Consider the following 19,630-nt stretch of genomic DNA (forward strand, 5'->3'; position numbering starts at 1 on the left):
TCCCACCCTCTCCGAGCTCCCCGTGATCCAGGGCGGCGACGTTCCCATCGGAGTTTTCAAATCCCTCGTCCCGTCCTATGTCCTCTTGCCTTTACAGCGCAGCACACACCCGCGCGTGCCTCCTTCTCTCGCCACCTTGCTCCCTCCACTCCACCATTACTCATTCAGCCTCGCTCATCCTGCCTCTGGAATTCTAGCCGGTTCCCTACATCCAGCTTTCAAATCCCTCCTCTTCCACCATGACATCAGTTGCCTGTCCTCACCTCTCCGTCCGTCCGCCTGCTCTCAATACCACCGCATATAAACCCCTCCCCCCCCCTTTCCTTCTTATTGTAAAATGCTCCAACAGGTCTTTCTGGATTGTGAGGTATGCTAGATACACGCAAGGGGTTGTTCTTAATTATGTGATTGTCTGACTTGTGTATTATTCCTGTGATGTTTGATCTACTCATCAAAACCGTTCTAGCTGGAGCTTGCTTTCGTGAGGAATTTTTTCATTTTTATTATTTATTCATTCACGGGACGTGGGCATCGCTGGCGAGGCTGGCATCCATTGCCCATCCCTAATTGCCCTCAAGAAGGTGGTGGTGAGCCGCCTTCTTGAACCGCTGCAGTCCGTGTGGTGAAGGTACTCCCACAGTGCTGTTAGAGAGGGAGTTCCAGGATTTTGACCCAGCGATGATGAAGGAACGGCGATATACTTCCAAGGCAGGATGGTCAGGGGCCAGGGAGAGGGATGGAGTCGGTGGCTAAGGAACAGAATTTGTGGCACAGAAGGCGACCATTCGGCCCATTGTGCTAGTGCTTTGAAAGAACTATCCAATTAGTCCCTCTCCCCTGCTCTCTCCCCATGGCCCTGCAATGTTTTCCCCTTCATAGGGGGTTTCCATTATAAATGTGGACACAGGAATTTATAATGGGGGGAAGAAGTTGACACAAAAGTGTGACAACAGGAAGTAAGGCTTTGCAAACAGGGAGTGGGTGCAGACCTGTGATTTTTCAAATAGATACACAGATAGATAGATAGAAATATCAGAATTTAATTATTTATGCAGGGTTGAAATGAGAGCAAACACGGTGGGTGTGAGCTCATAGTACGAGAAACATAGAAGATAGGAGCAGGAGTAGGCCATTCGGCCCCTCGAGCCTGCTCCGCCATTTAATGAGATCATGGCTGATCATCCAAATTCAGTACCCTGTCCCTGCCTTCTCCCATATCCCTTGATCCCTTTAGCCTTAAGAAATATATCTAACTCCGTCTTGAATATATTTAATGAATTGGCCTCAACTGCCTTTTGTGGCAGAGAATTCTACAGGTTCACCACTCTCTGGGTGAAGAAATTCCTCCTCATCTCTGTCCTAAATGGCTTACTCCTTATCTATAGACTGTGACCCCTGGTTCTGGACTCCCCTGCCATCAGGAACATCCTTCTTGCATCTAGTCTGTCTAGTCCTGTTAGAATTTTATAAGTTTCAATGAGATCCCCTCTCATTCTTCTAAACTCCAGCGAGTACAAGCCCAATCGACCCAATCTCTCCTCATACGTCATTTCTGCCATCCCAGGTATCAGTCTGGTGAATCTTCACTGCACTCCCTCCATGGCAAGAACATCCTTCCTCAGATAAGGCGACCAAAACTGCACACAATACTCAAGATGTGGTCTCACCAAGGCCCTGTACAACTGCAGCAAGACATCCTTGCTCCTGTACTCGAATCCTCTCGCTACGAAGGCCAACATACCATTTGCCTTCTTAACCGCCTGCTGCACCTGCATGCTTACCTTCAGCGACTGGTGCACAAGGACACCCAGGTCTCATTGCACTTCCCCTTCTCCCAATCTATTGCCATTCAGATAATAATCTGCCTTCCTGTTTTTGCCACCAAAGTGGATAACCTCACATTTATCCACATTATACTGCATTTGCCATGTATCTGCCCAATCACCCAACCTGTCCAAATCATACAGGAGTTTCTCGGCATCCTCCTCACAGCACACACGCCCACCCAGCTTTGTGTCGTTTCAGAAGCAGCTTTACTAACAATTATGGAGAATCTTCTCTCCGTCCCCATTCCAGATTGGGACTGCCAAGAGGCAGCCACCTGGCCTAGCACACTACTGACCTGGATTAAAGCTTCTGATCAAACTACAGCTGCTTTTGGCTGGAGTTTAACCCAAGTGGCTGAATTCCAGTATCTGCTCCTGGGTGTGCACTCCCGCAACTTGTCCACTTCTGACTGGGCGACGAGCGTTCACAGGCTCGCAGAGCAGTAGGCCCAACCCATGAATTGAAACCAAACACCTGCTGGGGTAACCAAGAGAAACAGAGCTGCTGCACCACACCTCTGCCAAGCAACAATGCTTCTGAGCTTATAGAACCACACTTGGAGGTCTATGTACAATTCTAGTCGCCATATTATAAAAAGGATATAGAGGCACTGGAATTGGTGCAAAAAAAGATTTGCAAGGATGATACCACAAATGCAAGGTTTTACTCATCAGGAAAGGATGAACAGGCTGGGTCTCTTTTCTCTTGAAAAGAGAAGGCTGAAAGGTGACCCAATAGAGGTCTTTAAAATTATGAAAGGTTTTGATAGAGTGGATAGAGAGAGAATGTTTCCACTTGTGGGGAGGAGCATAGTTAGAGACCATCAATATAAGATAGTCACCAAGAAATCCAATAGGGAATTCAGAAGAAACTTCTTCACCCAGAGAGTGGTGAGAATGTGGAACTGAATAGTATAAATGCTGGTAAGGGGGGGCTAGATAAGCATATGAGGGAGAAGGGAATAGAGGGATATGTTGATGGAGTTAGATGAGGAAGAATGGGAGGAGGTCTGAATGAGCATAAACGCCGACATGGACTGGTTGGGCCGAATGGCCTGTTTCTGTGCTGTATATCTTATGTAATCCTATGTAACCGGGTTCACAAGAAATCTGGGAGGTGCTTTTACCTTTAGCGGCCCCCGCAGGTGATGCCAGAGTAACCTACATAACTCCGCTCTCCCACTTTTACACTGTCCCCTTGTTCTGGCCTCTTTTTGTTTAATTTGCTCCTGGGACACGGGCAAGGCTGGTATTTATTGCCCATCCCCAGTTGCCCTCGATCAGGTGGTGATGGGCCTTCCCCTTGAACCGCTGCAGTTCTTGCAGTGACAGTGCTCCCACAGTGCCGTTGAGGTGGGGGATTTAAAACCCGAAGACCAGTCCCAACCCCGCAGACCCGATTCTCGATATGGGCGCTGCAAGTCGTGTGCTCTGGCCGGGTGCAGGCGGTCTTTAAGTAACGCGCCACGCTAGGTGGGCCTGGGAACGTGAGCGCTGAGCCGCCTCGATGAGCTGGCGCAGTGTGCCGTTTCGCACTATGAGGCAAACTTGCTGCACCGAACTGGATTGGCAGGTTCAGCAGAGCAACAATAACTTGCATTTATAGAATGCCTTTAACATGGGGAAAATGGCCCAAAGCGCTTCACAGGAATGATCATCAAACAAAAATAGACACTAAGCCACATAAGGAGATATTAGGACAGGCGAGCAAAAGCTTGGTCAAAGAGGTAGGTTTTAAGGAGCGTCTTAAAGGAAGAGAGAGAGGCGGAGAGGTTAGAAGGGAATTTCAGAGCTTAGGGCCCAGGCAGCTAAAGGCGCGGCAACCAATGGTGGAACAATTAAAAATCGGGGATGCGCAAGAGGCCAGAATTGTAGAAGCGCAGAGATCTCGGTGGGTTGTAGGGCTGGAGGAGGTTAGAGAGATAGGTAGGGGCGAGGCCATGCAAGGATTTGAACACACGAGTGAGAATTTTTAAATCGTGGCGTTGCCGGACCGGGAGCCAACGTAGGTTCAGCAGAGCACAAGGCGAGGTCGGTGTTCTGAGGGTAGAACGCTGGGCCCACATAATGTGGATCACCACGGACGAAGGCTCCATTCACACCCACGTGTAGCGCTGAAGGCATCAGCCCCATGTGCTGCCTGTTGGTGCACTAACAAGGTAAGGAGACCATTAGACCTCATGTTGTGTTTAACTCCCAGTGCGGTCTCCGACGGCCATCCAGCCTTCAGCGCCAGCTCGGTCAGGGAGATGTTATGTCGTAGCTGCCTCCAGAGATGCTCAGACCCAGCTAACCCCCCAATGTCATGGACTCCATCTGCTTTGCGCCTTGGGGCGTTTTACCAAAAGGTGCTACATAAATGCAAGTTGTTGTCGTTTATATAGGGCAATGGGTTGCACAGCTCCAGGAATCCAGGATATTACAGGACAACAATACTGGGCTCTGTGTCTGTCTGTCTGTCTGTCTGTGCCTGTCTCTGTACCTGTGGCTGTGTGCGTGTGGCTGTTAGCATGGGTGTGTGAGTGTGTGCCTGTGTCGGAGGATGTGTGTGAGTGGGTGTGTATGCGTGTGCGTGTGCATGTCTGCGTGTTTAAACGTGGGCATGTTATGTGAGCACGCGAGTGTCTTGTGTGCGAGCGTGTGCAAATCCCACCGTGGCAGTTTGAGAATTGAATCCAGTTGAAGAAATTGGAAAATAAAAAGCCAGTATCAGTAAAATTGACCACGAAGCTGTTGGATTGTCGTAAAAACCCAACTGGTTCACTAATGTCCTTTAGGGAAAGAAACCTGCTGTCCTTACCCGGTCTGGGCCTATATGTGTCTCCAGTGTGATTGACTCTTAAACTGCCCTCTGAAGTGGCCTAGCAAGCCACTCCATTGTGTCAAAACGCTACAAAGAATTAACAGCACTGTGGAGCACCTTCACCACACAGCCTGCAGTGGTTCAAGGTGGCGGCTCACCGCCACCTTCTCCAGGGCAATTAGGAATGGGCAATAAATACTGATCTTGCCAGCGATGCCCACATCCCGTGACCGAATAAATAAAAAAGTGAGGAGATTCACCTCATTTGTGATGCACTCCGTGGTCAAATATCCTGCTAACACTTTCTAGGCTTAGGCTTGTGCAAAAAATGCAGTTATTAGTGTCAGGTACTGGAAGGGGTGGGGGGTGGGAAGTCAGTAGCTGGGGCCCTCTGCCTCAGTTAGGGCCAGCACCCATGAGGAAGGGAGGAAACCGGACAAAGAATGAGAGAAATAAGACAGAGAGAGCGCGAGCGAGAGAGAACTGACTGAAGGCTGCTGGACGAAGCGGGGAGCTGCACAACCTGTGGAGCAGGATCCCACCGAGAGAAAGAGAACTCATCTACAGTGGCTGCAGTAGGGTTGGAATGTTCCTGGAGATTTGGTCAGTGACCTCCGAGCGCCCCGCCCAGCCAAACATCCTTACAATCATAGAAATTTACGGCACAGAAGGAGGCCATTTAGACCATCATCTGTGTGCCGGAATGTTCCCGAGCTCCGATATTTTTAGAACTAACAACAATTTGCATTTATATAGCGCCTTTAACGTAGCAAAAAGTCCCAAGGCGCTTCACAGGAGCGTTATCAAACAGAATTTGACTTCGAGCCGCATAAAGAGACATTAGGACAGGTGACCAAAAGCTTGGTTTTAAGGAGTCTCTTAAAAAGGAGGAGAGCACGAGGCGGGGGGGGGTGGGGGGGTTTAGGGAGGGAATTCCACAGCTTAAGGCAAACAAACAAACAAAAAATGGATTAAAAAAAAATACCCCCACAATTTTTAAAAATTATTTTTCCACCCTGGAGTTGCTGGCAGCAATGTCCGGGAGAATAATCTTTAATTCCTGGAGACTCCAGGGCAGTCTCTCTCTCTGTTAGGCAGTCTATCAGAATCGAGGATGACTTGCTTCCACAATAAAAATGAGTTCTCAGATGCGGGACCTACAGTCTCTGTCACAGGTGGGGCAGACGGTGGTTGAGCAGTCTGTCGCTGTTGGGGTTGTCCATCAGGGTCCTGACGTTCCAGGTCCCGAACTTCATTTTAAAAGTAGGAAGTCACACAACACCAGGTTATAGTCCAACAGCTTTATTTGAAATCACAAGCTTTCGGAGCGCTGCTCCTTCGTCAGGTGAAGTGGAGAGAAGCATACAGGCACAGCATATATAGTCAGAGAAAACTGCCAGATGATTACAGGTAATCTTTCTAACTGCCCTTTATCACACCTCGGCAGAGAGATAATCACAGCAATCAAAGGTGTGAATGATGTCCAAACAGGTCAGTCAGGAAAACATTACATCAAAGAACAATGAGATGGGGTCAATAGGGGTCAAATGTTGCAGGTGCTGGGGTCTGTATGAAAAACAGAAAAACCCCAAAAAACTTTGCTGGAAATCACAGCAGGTCCGGCCGCATCTGTGCAGAGAGAACAAGCCAACGAAAGGGTGGAAGATGCCTGTGCGTGAATTCTTTTAACGTGGGGTGGCCGTTGCACACCAGCTACCACACGGGCTTGACAGAGCAAGGTCTTGGTCCAACGGCAAGGGGGTCCAAGACGATTGGAGACCAGGCTCTGCTACATCGGCCGATATTAACCCTACCTATTTGTTCGATCTTTCGAACATCTAGCGAAATCTGAGCAACAGTCAGAGAAAGTGGAAACGGGAACAGGGAGGCGACTCGCCGTTGTTTGAGGGGTGGGGGGAGGGGGCCTATATAGTGCCGAATTACCAGCTCTTTCATTTCTAGAGGGATCGTTCTGATTTAAAGGGGCACTACCAGCCACGGTAAAACGTGCATTTTTGCACTGCACTGTTGTGCACAAAGCGGGCCTGGCAACGCAGCCAATGTGATGTCACAGCAAGAGTGGGGGAGGGGTTGGGGGGGGGGTGGAGCCTGATGGGGAGAAAGGCTACACAAAATGTCTGTTCCCGAGATTTCACTCAAGGCCCTTTTACACGAGAGGAAATCAGCTGACAGCAGCCCTGGGCCGCACTGCTACCCCTAGACAGCCTGACCTCATCACAACCAATTGCATCGCAGACGCAAAGACTTAAGCCCTCCTGCCGCACAAAAGCTAAACGTACAGATCTAGTTACTGGCCACTGATCCTATGGAGACAAACAACGAGGGACAACGTGGTGTATGGAAGCCACTACTGCACAGGGGCGGGGGGAAAAAAATTACGGTCCTCTAATGAGTGAAGTTGGTACGGGAACTGGGGGGTCAAATTCATTGGGATGGGGTGGAATCCGTGGGGAACAGCAAGTAGGATCCATGGAGGTGGGACTGGAATCCTTAGGATGGTAGTGAAATCCCGGGGGACGCATGCTGGATCCACGAGGGTGGAGACGGGAAGGATGAGCAGGCGGTGCGCGCACGGCCTGAGTTCTGGAGTTTCTGTAATGGGACACCCAAAGATGCACACAGCTCTCTTAAATAGGATCTTGTGCTCGCACCTAGCCGTGAACAGGAGGAGCTTCAGCTGCTTGTACTGTACCCAGCAGGTTTTAAGACGTGAACTTAATAAAGGGGAGAGGGACTGTGAGGCACCAGGAAATGTACCGACAACGCAGGTGCATACTGTTCCCCTTGAACGCTTGGATTAGAGGGTGGAAAGCTGACTTAAGGCAAGTTGTAAATACCAAGTTTATCAAAGGCTGCTTTGTTTTATAAAAGGAGTGGCTTGGAATCGCTCATCAACACTCACTGCCTTTTATTTATTTAATTTCTCATCCTTGCCAATTTTCGCCTCTCCAGCCACCCTCATGAGGGTGTTGCCTCCTTCCTGAGAGGCGCTTTCACCGTTGCCAACTACCCTCCGCGCCCTTTCCCAAGCGGCCATTTTCCAATGGGGACAGCGAGAGCCAACGGGCTATTTGACTGCACGGTGCTCACACCACTCTGCCCCGTCACGCCACGTCCACACGAGAGGGCTCCCCCGGCACGTGCTACCGGACAGCATTCAGGAGCAGGGACCCTTTTATTCCCGAGTGCCTAGCCTGGTGGAGCAGGGAGGGGAGGCGGGAAGGTGGGCAGTGCACTAAAGCCAAGCGCAGACCGCCCCCCCCCCCCCGAACCACGCCAGCCCAGCCGAGATCCGCGCAGAGATCAAACCAGGCACCTTCCCGCTGCTGTATGGGACGTTGCGGTGGGGAAAAATGGCTGCCATTTTGGGCACATAATAAATCGTTGCCTTTAGTTTTACCCAATCAACAGGCGGGGGACGGGGGTGGTGGAGCGGGGGGTGGGGGGGACGTAGGGTTGCCAACTCTGGCTGGACGTATTCCTGGAGGATTCGTCACATGACTTCCTCCCTCCAACTGCCCCGCCCCCTCGCTCCCGCCACTGGGCACGTCCATCTTTGTTACACAAGGCCGTCCCACGGCCGACTGGAAAGCTAGCAGACTCTTCATTACCCGATTGACTGTCAGATAGCCTTTTCTTTCCCATCACCAACATTATTACAACTAACAAACACAAGTGTTCAAAGAAAACTTTCTTTTTTTAATGCCCCGATGATTTTTCTCCTTGGAGATTAATCTTCAAATTCCTGGAGACTCCAGAGCAATCCTGGAGGGTTGGCATCCCAGGACTTGGGGGGGGGGGGGGGGGTTTACCCTTAACGATTTGACAGCTGCAAAGGTTGATTTTAATGCAGGTGTTGAAACTCCACAGACAAGGAAAGCACTTTAACCCGTTTCCGAGATGCCCATGATCGCCATGGGTGTGTTCCCAAGGGTCGAGTTGCCCCATGCCCGTGTTAAGTTATTTAGAGTGGCACTCACCGTGACAAGAGATCGGTGCCGATAATACTCCGGTGGACGTGGCATTGCTACTGTGGAGTGTAGGAGACGGTGGCCGTTTCTCGTGCTGACTAAGCGCCGCGCCCACTGTTGCCGAACACTACTAAATTCTAACTGCTGCGGCCTCCTTACTGTTGAAACGGGACTGAAGTGGAGCTCAAGGGTACAATGAGTACAAGGTCTGCCCTCACCTGATCAAGGGCAACACACATTCCTGCACTGGGAGCATTAGGAAATATAACAGCAGGAGGCCATTCAGCCCCTCGAGCCTGTTCCGCCATTCAATTTGTACCTTAACTCCATTTATCCGCCTTGGCTTCGTAACCCTTAATACTCTTGCCTAACAAAAATCTAGCGATCTCAGTTTTGACATTTTCAATTGACCCCCCACAGCCTCAACAGCTCTTTGGGGGAGAGCGTTCCAGATTTCCACTGCCCTTTGTGTGAAGAAGTGCTTCCCAATATCACCCCTAAACGGCCTGGCTCTAATTTTAAGGTTATGTCCCCTTGTTCTGAACTGCCCCCACCAAAGGAAACAGTTTCATATAATCATAGAATGATAAAGCACAGAAGGAGGCCATTCGGTGACTCACACCTGTGCCGGTTCTTTGAGCTCCCCGTGACTCAGCTGGTTAATGCAGGGAGGGGCCAGCTGAACCACATTGACTAAGCAATTCAGTCCCACTCCCCAGCTCTTTATCCAATTCCCTTTTGAAAGTTACCACTGAATCTGCTTCCACCACCATTTCAGATCACAGATGCTTGCTGCATAAAACAAGTTTCTCTCCGAATAGCACAGATGCATATAAGGGGAAGCTAGATAACATATGAGGGAGCAAGGAATAGAAGGTTATGGCTATTAGGGTGAGAGATGAAGAGGGGTGGGAGGAGACTTGTGTGGAGCATTAACACCAGCATGGACCAGTTCTTTTAAAAAATTCGTTGATGGGATGTGGGCGTCGCTGGCAAAGCCAGCATTTATTGCCCATCCCTAGTTGCCCTTAAGAAGGAGGTGGTGAGCCGCCGCCTTGAACCGCTGCAGTCTGTGTGGTGATGGTACTCCCGCAGTGCTGTCAGGGAGGGAGTTCCAGGATTTTGACCCAGCGACAATGAAGGAACAGCGATATATTTCTAAGTCAGGATGGTGTGTGACTTGGAGAGGAACTTGGAGGTGGTGGTGTTCCCATGCGCCTGCTGCCCTTGTCCTTCTAGGTGGATGAGGTTGCGGGTTTGGGAGGTGCTGCCGAAGAAGCCTTGGCAAGTTGCTGCAGTGCATCTTGTAGATGGTACACACTGCAGCCACGGTACGCCGGTGGTGGAGGGAGTGAATGTTTAAGGTGGTGGATGGGGTGCCAATCAAGCGCGCTGCTTTATCTTGGATGGTGTTGAGTTTCATGAGTGTTGTTGGAGCTGCACTCATCTGGGCAAGTTGGGCCTGTTCCTGTGCTGTACATTCTACACAATATGTAATGTAATACCCTATCAAATCCTTTAATCATCTTAAAACAATTAAATTTGATCCCTCCCATCTCTTCTAGCAAGTAGACATCGTCGAATTTAGTCTCGGCGAGCTCCCTGCGACTCAGCTGGTTAATGCTAGGAGGGATCAGCTGAGCCACACGGACTAGGCAAGGTCCCCTAGGACTTGTCCAGAATAAACTGATCTCAGTTGCTCCCAGCTTAGGGAAGGGGCAATCAATCAGGACCCCCGCTCCTGAACACTTCCCAATGACCCTGCTGGAAGGGCACGCAACTTGTCGCTGTTGGAGGAGGAACATGGGGAGGAGGGCAGGGTCTGGCTCGGCTGTGATGGCCAAGCAGTCGAACAGCCCGCCGGCGCCTACCGTCCAGGCCCGGGCGGGACGGCCTGCCACTGGACTGACTCTGCGCCCGTGGAACTGTACCCTAGCCAAGCAGTCAGCGCCCTTCAGGAGAAGAGGGAGGAACCTGACAGAAAAGGGAGGGAGAGTAAGCAAGAACTCACTCTCGGTGCGTGGGCTATTAGCACACAGTGAGGTGAATGTACTCCCTTCACTCCGCAGGGGTGTGGCTCCATGGCTGCCAGCAGCCCTCCACAACCTTGCCCCATAATATCACCCCTCGCAATATTGCCCGTGCGAGCCTGGACATTTGAGTGTTGGCAAGCAGGCTATTTGACCATGGGTGCACCACAGACTACCCATGCTGCTTTTCCTCACCAGTTCCGCACCCTTTCTAGTCGCTGGCATTTCCCTTCCTCACCCTAGCACCCGGGGTATTCCCTTTATCGTTATCGAGTGACCCTGTGATCTGGACCCTCTGCCCCAAACTCACCACCCCTCCAGCCCACTGCTCCCTTTCCCTCGCTTGGTTATTTCTCTCCCTGGCTTTTCGCTCACCACCCCTTAACTTTCTGACAAATTACCAGCATCGGCTCCCCCTCTGGGAAGCACGCATGCTTAACTTTGAAAAATGCTTTATAAATGTAACTCGCTTCGGGTTTTTTTCGCCTCCCGCACTCCCCCTGTGGGCGAATCGCCTACCATCACCACACTTTTTTTTATAAAAAGAAAAATATTGTGCTAAAGCTTCCAGAACAGACTCACAGATTTGGGCCCTGGCCGTCTTCAGGATCTTTTGCGAGTCGTACCACACCGTCCGACAGTCCTCTTGGAGCTTGTAAAAACGGGATTTCATCCACGAGCTGGATTTGATCTTCTGCAGGTGGCTGCCTTTCAGCAGGGCTTTCAGGTCTTCATCGTTAATGAAGCCTGGTGATGAAAATAGAAAGGACAAATTAGTCAAAGAGTTGACGGGAAGGGCGGCGGAGGGTCGGGGAAGGACAGTGGCGGGCAGGGGAAGGGGAAATAATCTCGGTGCACCGTGCTTCAACAAACGAAAGCTGCTTTTACCCTGGGGTTTGAACGGCGATCCGGCGGAATGGGAACCAGGTGGCGTTTCACAGGTGCAGCCAGTGGGATAAAGCGAGCTGAACTCGGTCAGGTAAATGGCAGCAGTCATCCCCCAGACACCAGTTCAAACTGGACAAGCACCAATATAACCAGCATCTCTGAGACAGTGTTGTCCGGGGACTGGGGATCACACTGCCCTTTCCCATTTCTAATCTGTTCCTGGGAGTGTGAGCTACATGGAACGGTAGCATAGTGGTAATGTCACTGGGCTAGTAATCCCAGGAGCCTGGACTAATGATCCAGAGACGCGAGTTCAAATCCCACCACGGCAGCTGGGGAAGTTAAATTCAGTTAATTAAATAAATCTGGAATAAAAAGTTAGCATCAGTAATGGTAACCGTGAAATTGTCATTAAAAACCCCATCTGGTTCAGGGAAGGAAATCTGCCGTCCTTACCCGGTCTGGCCTATCTGTGACTCCAAGCCCACAGCAATGTGGTTGACTCTTAACTGCCTAGCAAGTCACTCATAGAAACATAGAAGATTCGGTTGTAACTAACCACTACGAAACATAATAAGAATGAAACCGGATGGACCACCTCAGCACGGGCTACGGACACAGCAATGGCACACCTAGCCCAGTCCACCCTGCAAAGTCCTCCTCACCAACATCCGGGGACTTGTGCCAAAATTAAGAGAGCTGACATAAGCATACCTTTCAGCCAATGTCCCAAACTACTCCATCACCATCTCTGGGTATGCCCTGTCCCACCAGCAGGACAGACCCACCAGGGGTGGCGGCACAGTGGTATAGAGTCAGGAAGGAGTGGCCCTGGGAGTCTTGACTGGTCGAGTCCTGAAGGACGTAACTGCTAGTCTGGGCCTGTGGCAGGTGGTGAGAGAAAAACCTACTTGACCTCGTCCTCACCAATCTAGCTGTAGATGAATCTGTCCATGGCAGCAGTGACCACCGCACAGTCATTGTGAAGACGAAGTGCCGTCTTCACTCTGAGGATACCTCCATCATGTTGTGTAGCACTACCACTGTGCTAAATGGGATAGATTCAGAACAGATCTAGCAGCTCAAAACTGGGCATCTGTGGGGCAGCAGCAGAATTGTATTCCACCACAATCTGTAACCTCATGGTCCGGCATATCCCTCACTCTACCATTACCATCAAGCTAGGGGACCAACCCTGGTTCCATAAGGAGCAGCACCAGGCATACCTAAAAATGAGGTGCCAACCCGGGGAAGCTGCAACACAGGACTACATGCATGCTAAAAAGCAGAAGCAGCATGCTGTAGACAGGGCTAAGCGATCCCACAATCAAAGGATCAGATAAAGCTCTGCAGTCCTGCCACATCCAGTCGTGAATGGTGGTGCACCATTAAACAACTAATGGGAGGAGGAGGCTCCATGAATATCCCCATCTTCAATGATGGTGGAGCCCAGCACATGAGTGCAAAAGATAAGGCTGAAGCGTTTGTAACCATCTTCAGCCAGAAGTGCCGAGTGGATGATCCATATCGGCCTACTCCTAGGTCCCCACAATCACAGAAGCTAGTCTTCAGCCAATTCAATTCACTCCACGTGATATTAAGCAAACGGCTGAGCACACTGGATACTGCAAAGGCTATGGGCCCCGACAACATCCCGGCTATCATGCTGAAGACTTGTGCTCCAGAACTAGCCAAGCTGTTCCAATACAGCTACAATGCTGGCATCTATCTGACAATGTGGAAAACTGCCCAGGTATGTCCTGTCCACAAAAAGCAGGACAAATCCAATCTGGTCAATTACCACCCCATCAGTCTACTCTCAATCATCAGCAAAGTGATGGAAGGCGTCATCGACAGTGCCGTCAAGCGGAACCTGCTCACTGATGCCCAGTATGGGTTCCGCCAAGACCACTCGGCTCCCGACCTCATTACAGCCTTGGTCCAAACATGGGCAAAAGAGCTGAATTCTAGAGGTGAGGTGAGAGTGACTGCCCTGACTTCTTCGGCAGCACCTCCCAAACCCGCGACCTCATCCACCTAGAAGGACAAGGGCAGCAGGCGCATGGGAACACCATCCCCTCCAAGTCACACACCATCCTGACTTGGAAATATATCGCTGATCCTTCATCGTCGCTGGGTCAAAATCCTGGAACTTCCTACCTAACGGCACTGTGGGAGTACCGTCACCACATGGACTGCAGCGGTTCAAGAAGGCGGCTCACCAGCACCTTCTCAAGGGCAAATAGGGATGGGCAATAAATGCTGGCCTTGCCAGCGACGCCCACATCCCATAAACGAATAAAAAAGGATCTGATGGGTGCGAGGCAAGATGATATTCCGAGCAGAGTCAAGAATCATACTCTGCAGAGTGGAAGAAATGGGAAACTCTATTCCCAACCGGATATTTATCCAGCTCCTTTTTGAAGGAGTTAATCAGCATCATCAGCTGCTGTTTGACTCCCATCATTTGGCCTCTATTTCCCCTTTGTGAAGCACCCTGGCATTTCTCATATGTTAAATGAGTGTCTAAAAGCAAGTCATTATTTCTGGAGTCTCGCTTGAACCTCCTTCATTTTAAACCTGTACCCTGATCCCAAAGTACCGGAACCAGTGTTGTAAATGTCATCTGCACTCCATCCAACAGTAAGCTACCAAAAATGGCATGCGATATTCCAAATGCGGTCTCGGCAGTGGCCTAGACAAGGCTACAACTTCTTTGTAGGCCTTATAGTCCCAAGGGGCTGAGATTTGGCCTATATTTAATCAGCTCTGTTGATCCAGAGTTTCCCATTGACTGGGGACTCTTGTCAAATAGTCACCCCCACATATTGCTCCTTCTTAACGGGGGCCTTTTCATTGGGAGTTGATTGCACAGATGAGTTTAATGCAAGGTGGATACAAGAGCAAAAAGGGGCGGTGGCTGAAGCAATATTAGTAGAAAATAGTAACGGGGCAACAGAGTAATTACTGCTGGCAGCTACTGAACAGGGTGGTAGACAGTTGTTAATTGAAGGAGCTTGCAATTCTATAGCGTCTTTCGTGACCTCAAGATATCCTAAAGTGCTTTGTTGCTAATGAAATACTTTTGAAGCGCAGTCACTGTTGTTTTGTAAGCAAACGCGGCCGCCAATTTGCACACAGCAAGGTCCCAGCAAACAAACAAACGAGCAGTTAATACAATAGCAAAATACTGCGGATGCTGGAAATCCAAAATAACAACAGAAAACGCTGGAAACACTCAGCAGGCCAGGCAGCATCGTGGAGAGAGAAACAGTCAACGTTTCAGGTCGATGACCCTCTGTTTTAATTGAGGGATAAATGCTGGACAGGACACTGGGAGAACGTCCCTGCTCTTATATGATTAGTGCCATGGGATCTTTCTTCTTAGGCAGTCCCTCGGAACCGAGGATGACTTGCTTCCACATTAAAAATGAGTTTGCAGGTGACTGATGAGTCCAATGCGGGACCTACAGTCTCTGTCACAGGTGGGCCAGACGGTGGTTGAAGGGGCGGGTGGGTGGGGTGCTTGGGTTGACGTGCGCTCCTTGCGCTTGGCTTCCGCTTGCTCCCGGCGAAGAGACTCGAGGTGAAGATCTTTTAATGATCTTTTACTGTCCAGCTGAGCAAGCAGATGGGGCCTCGGCTTCGCGTTTCATCCAAAGTCAGCACAGCACTCCCTCCGTACTGCACTGCCAGCATCAGCCGAGGTTATGTGCTCACGTCTCTGGAGTGGGGCTTTAGCCCACAACCTCTTGCCTCAGAGAGGAAGAGTGCTACCCGCCGACTCAAGCTGATGCTTGCTTAGAAAAGTAAGGGTGCAATTGCACACCAGCTGTGGTGTCGCAGCAAAGCGGTTTCTGCTTCACTGTGACGTTGAAGTTGGTGTGTAAACGAAGTTGGTGTGTAAACAGAAGCTGGTGTGTAAACAGAAGCTGGAGCCACCGATCTCAGTGCAGATTATACTGGAGCTGTAGTGGTGTGTGCACAAGGATGTGTGCTGAGCCCCCTCCTCTACTCCCTCTTCACCCACGACTGTGTGGCTGTTCATGGTTCCAACACCATCATCAAGTTTGCGGATGATACCACGGTAGTAGGCCAGATCACCAACAACGATGAGTCAGCCTACAGGGAGGAGGTCCAGCATCTCGTGAAGTGGTGCGCCGATAACAACCTGGCCCTTAACATCAAGAAAACCAAAGAAATCATTGTGGACTTCAGGAAGTCTAAAGGCGGAAGTCACACCCCCATCCACATCCATGGGGCTGTGGTGGAAAGGGTGGACAGCTTTAAGTTCCTCGGAGTCCACATCACGGAAGACCTCTCCTGGTCCCTCAATACCTTCTCTCTGGTGAAGAAGGCCCAGCAGCGCCTATATTTCCTAAGGAGGCTGAAGGGATGTAACCTGTCACCCCTGATCCTCTCTAACTTTTACCGCTGCACAATAGAGAGCATCCTGACGAACTGTATCACAGTATGGTATGGCAGCTGTAGCTCCTATGACCGGAAAGCCCTGCAGCGGGTAGTCAAAACTGCCCAACGCATTACTGGCACCCGGCTACCGACCATAGAGCACATATACCAGAAACGCTGTTTACGGAGGTCACGGACCATCATCAAAGACCCTACCCACCCCAGCCACAGTCGGTTCGCCCTCCTGCCATCTGGGAGACGCTACAGATGCATTCGCACCCGAACGACCAGATTTAGGAACAGCTTCTTTCCCAGGGCTGTCATCCTACTGAACTCCACAAATAAACTCTAAAGCCTGCACATCTGCCAATGCACTTTATTATGGTTATGTTTATGTTAATGTATTACAAGCCAAATGAATGTTGAATGTTTAAATGTCTTAATCTAAATGTACACTCTCGGGAGCCGCAAGCCTACATTTCGTTGTACTGCACTTGTGCACTAACAATGACAATAAAGTTGATTGATTGATTGATAGTGAAACCCCCATCCCTCAGCAGCTGGAGGTTTCAGATCTGAACATAGGAATTGTTAGACAGAATGAGACCAAGGTCCAGCTCGTTCACCTTCTATCACCCTGGTAGCCGCATGGTACAATAATAATGGAGTTGTTGACTAATCACAGCAATCAATCTCTTGTCTATTATTCTACAACAGACCCAGACATGAGGTGAGGAAAACCCCCAGTGGTGGAGAGCTTTTGGGGATCATAAGTCCAAAGTCACCTGTTCCTCCCAAGCAATGCTACGCTCGCCACGTCATGTCTCAAATTACTCATTTCCTGTATCCCAAGATAATATTTTCAAAAATAATCTATCCAAGTTGCAGTTGAATGAATCAACACGATCTGCTTTCACCACCTCCCTAGGGAGGCAGTTCCGTAGATTTACCACTCGCTCACTGCAATAAAGTTTCTGTAGATTAATTTTTGAATTTACTCTCAGTCAAGCGCAGGTCGTGACCTCTGGTTCTACTGTTCTGGACAAGGTGGAACAGCGTGTCATGGTCTACATTATCTAGTCCCTTTAGAATCCTAAAAACAGTAATCATAACAAGAGCAGCTTGCAGTTATATAACACCTTTAATGTAGTAAAAAAGTCCCAAAGCTCTTCACAGGAGCGTTAGCAAATAAACTATGACACTGAGCCACATAAGGAGAAATTAGGAGAGTTTGGTCAAAGAGGTAAGCTTTAAGGAGCATCTTAAAGGAAGAGAGGGAGGTAGAGAGACAGAGAGGTTGAGTGAGGCAATTCTAGAGCTTAGGGCCTAGGCAGCTGAAGGCTCTGCCGCCAGTGGTGGAGTGATTAAAATCAGGGATGCACAGGAGTCCAGAATTGGAGGAGCGCAGATATCTCTGAAGGTTGTAGGGCTGGAAGAGATAGGGAGGGATTTGAAAACAAGGATGCAAATTATAAAATCAAGGCGTTACTGGACCGGGAGCCAATGTTCAAGATTCAAGATTCAAGATCATTTTATTGCCATATGTAACTAGTACAATGGAATGCTTACTCCCCACTCACTCCCACAATACAAGCATATAAATATAAAAGCAAAAAATAAAAACAAGTATAAATAAAAACAATAAGCAAATAAGCAGAAAGTATAGCAATAACAGTCCAAGTTGCAGGATATGATGAATAGTGCAAAAAAGCCTCAATTACCACTGGAAATAATAGTAATGTAATATGATAAATATATGGTAATATAAGTATAATATATATATTTACATAAACATACAACTATAACATGTGGGGCAGTGTGGTTAGCAGTTCAGTAGGCGCACTGCCTGTGGATAGAAACCGTTCTTAAACCTGCTGGTCCTGGTTCAGATGCTGCGGTACCGACATCCGGACCGCAGGAGGGAGAACAGTTTGTGCCCAGGGTGATTGGGGTCCTGGATGATGGAGCGGGCCTTGTTCCGGCACCTGGTCTGGAAGATCTCCTCGATGGACGGAAGTGCACACCCGATGATCTTTTCTGCCGTATTCACAACTCTCTGGATGGCTTTCCTGTTCTGTGCAGTGGCGTTACCATACCACACATTGACACCACTCGTCAGGACACTCTCTGTGGTGCCGCGGTAAAAGTTCACAAGCCACTGTGTGCTTATGCCGCATTTCCTCAGGCACCGTAGAGGGTAGAGGCGCTGGTGTGCCTTCTTCAGCATAGCCTCAATGTAGGTCAGCGAGCAGAGATGATGGGTGAATGGGACTTGGTGCGAATTAGGATAAGAGTATCAGAGTTTTGGATGAGCTCAAGTTTATGTAGGGTGGAAGGTAGGACAGCAGGAGAGCATTGGAATAGTCAAGTCTAGAGGTAACAAGGGCAGCAGATGAGCTGAGGCAGGGACGGAGTTGAGTGATGTTACAGAGGTGGTGATGCAAAGTGATTTCACCTTTCAACCTTCTCTATTCCAGTGAGAAGATATCCAATTTACAAAATCGCTCCTCATAATCCAATCCCTCCCATCCCTGTAATCATTCTAGTTTCCCTCTTCTATATACTTTCAATAGTTGCAATATCCTTTTTGTTCTGTGGCGACCAGAACTGTACACAGTATTTAAGTGAGGTTGCACCAATGATTTATAAAGTGGACAAATTACCTCACTATTTCGGCTCAATATTGACCTTTTAATATATTCCAACATCTGATTTGCTTTACTCACTGTCACCAAGCATTATTGCGATAGCTTCAATTTATTGTCAAACAGGACCCCCAGGTCTCTTTCATTTTCCAAGCACATTCATTTCTTTTCATTGAAGTAATAGTCCCTTCCTAGAGCTATTGTCCCCATAGAAGCATAGAAGGTGGGAGCAGGAGTAGGCCATTCGGCCCCTCGAGCCTGTTCCGCCATTTAAGGAGATCATGGCTGATCATCCAAATTCAGTACCCTGTCCCTGCCTTCTCCCCATATCCCGTTAGCCTTAAGAAATATATCCAATTCCTTTTTGAATATATTTAATGAATTGGCCTCAACTGCCTTCTGTGGCAGAGAATTCCACAGGTTCACCACTCTCTGGGTGAAGAAATTCCTCCTCATCTCAGTCCTAAATGGCTTACCCCTTATCTTTAGACTGTGACCCCTGGTTCTGGACTCCCCCGCCATTGGGAACAGCCTTCCTGCATCTAGTCTGTCTACTCCTGTTAGAATTTTATAAGTTTCAATGAGATCCCCTCTCATTCTTCTAAACTCTAGCGAACATAAGCCTAATCGACCCAATCTCTCCTCAGCCTGATCCTGCTCCTATTTCGTGTGTCTAATTCTGTTAGATTCAGGAGATGGTTCTGTGATAGTAGATTGGCGGTTAGGATCAGATCAGCCATGATCTTATTGAATGGCGGAGCAGGCTCGAGGGGCCGATTGGCCTACTCCTGCTCCTATTTCTTATGTTCTTATGTCATTCCTGCCATCCCAGTCTGGTGAATCTTCGCTGAACTCCTTCCATGGCAAGAACATCCTTCCTCAGGTAAGGCGACCAAAACTGCACACAATACTCAAGGTGCGGTCTCACCAAGGCCCTGTACAACTGCAGCAAAACATCCTTGCTCCTGTACTCCTTCAATGTGAAGCACTTTGCATTTCTCTACATTGAGTCCCATCTGCATACCCAATTCCCAAT

At 49.3% G+C, this 19,630-nt stretch overlaps 1 protein-coding gene across 3 annotated transcripts in view; it reads right to left on the minus strand.

The window, feature by feature from the left end:
- The window catches only part of plcd1a (phospholipase C, delta 1a), a 181,625-nt gene that overhangs the window by 82,594 nt on the left and 79,401 nt on the right, over positions 1-19,630 (minus strand). For all 3 annotated transcript variants that reach the window (XM_085987393.1, XM_085987394.1, XM_085987392.1), the window contains one exon: positions 11,234-11,398. In XM_085987393.1, the coding sequence (XP_085843519.1) occupies positions 11,234-11,398 (165 nt within the window). The remainder of the gene's footprint in view (positions 1-11,233; positions 11,399-19,630) is intronic.

Source organism: Somniosus microcephalus, chromosome 5 (assembly GCF_052327205.1).
Source record: "Somniosus microcephalus isolate GS21.2 chromosome 5, FLI_Smic_1.0, whole genome shotgun sequence".
Lineage (NCBI taxonomy): Eukaryota > Metazoa > Chordata > Chondrichthyes > Squaliformes > Somniosidae > Somniosus > Somniosus microcephalus.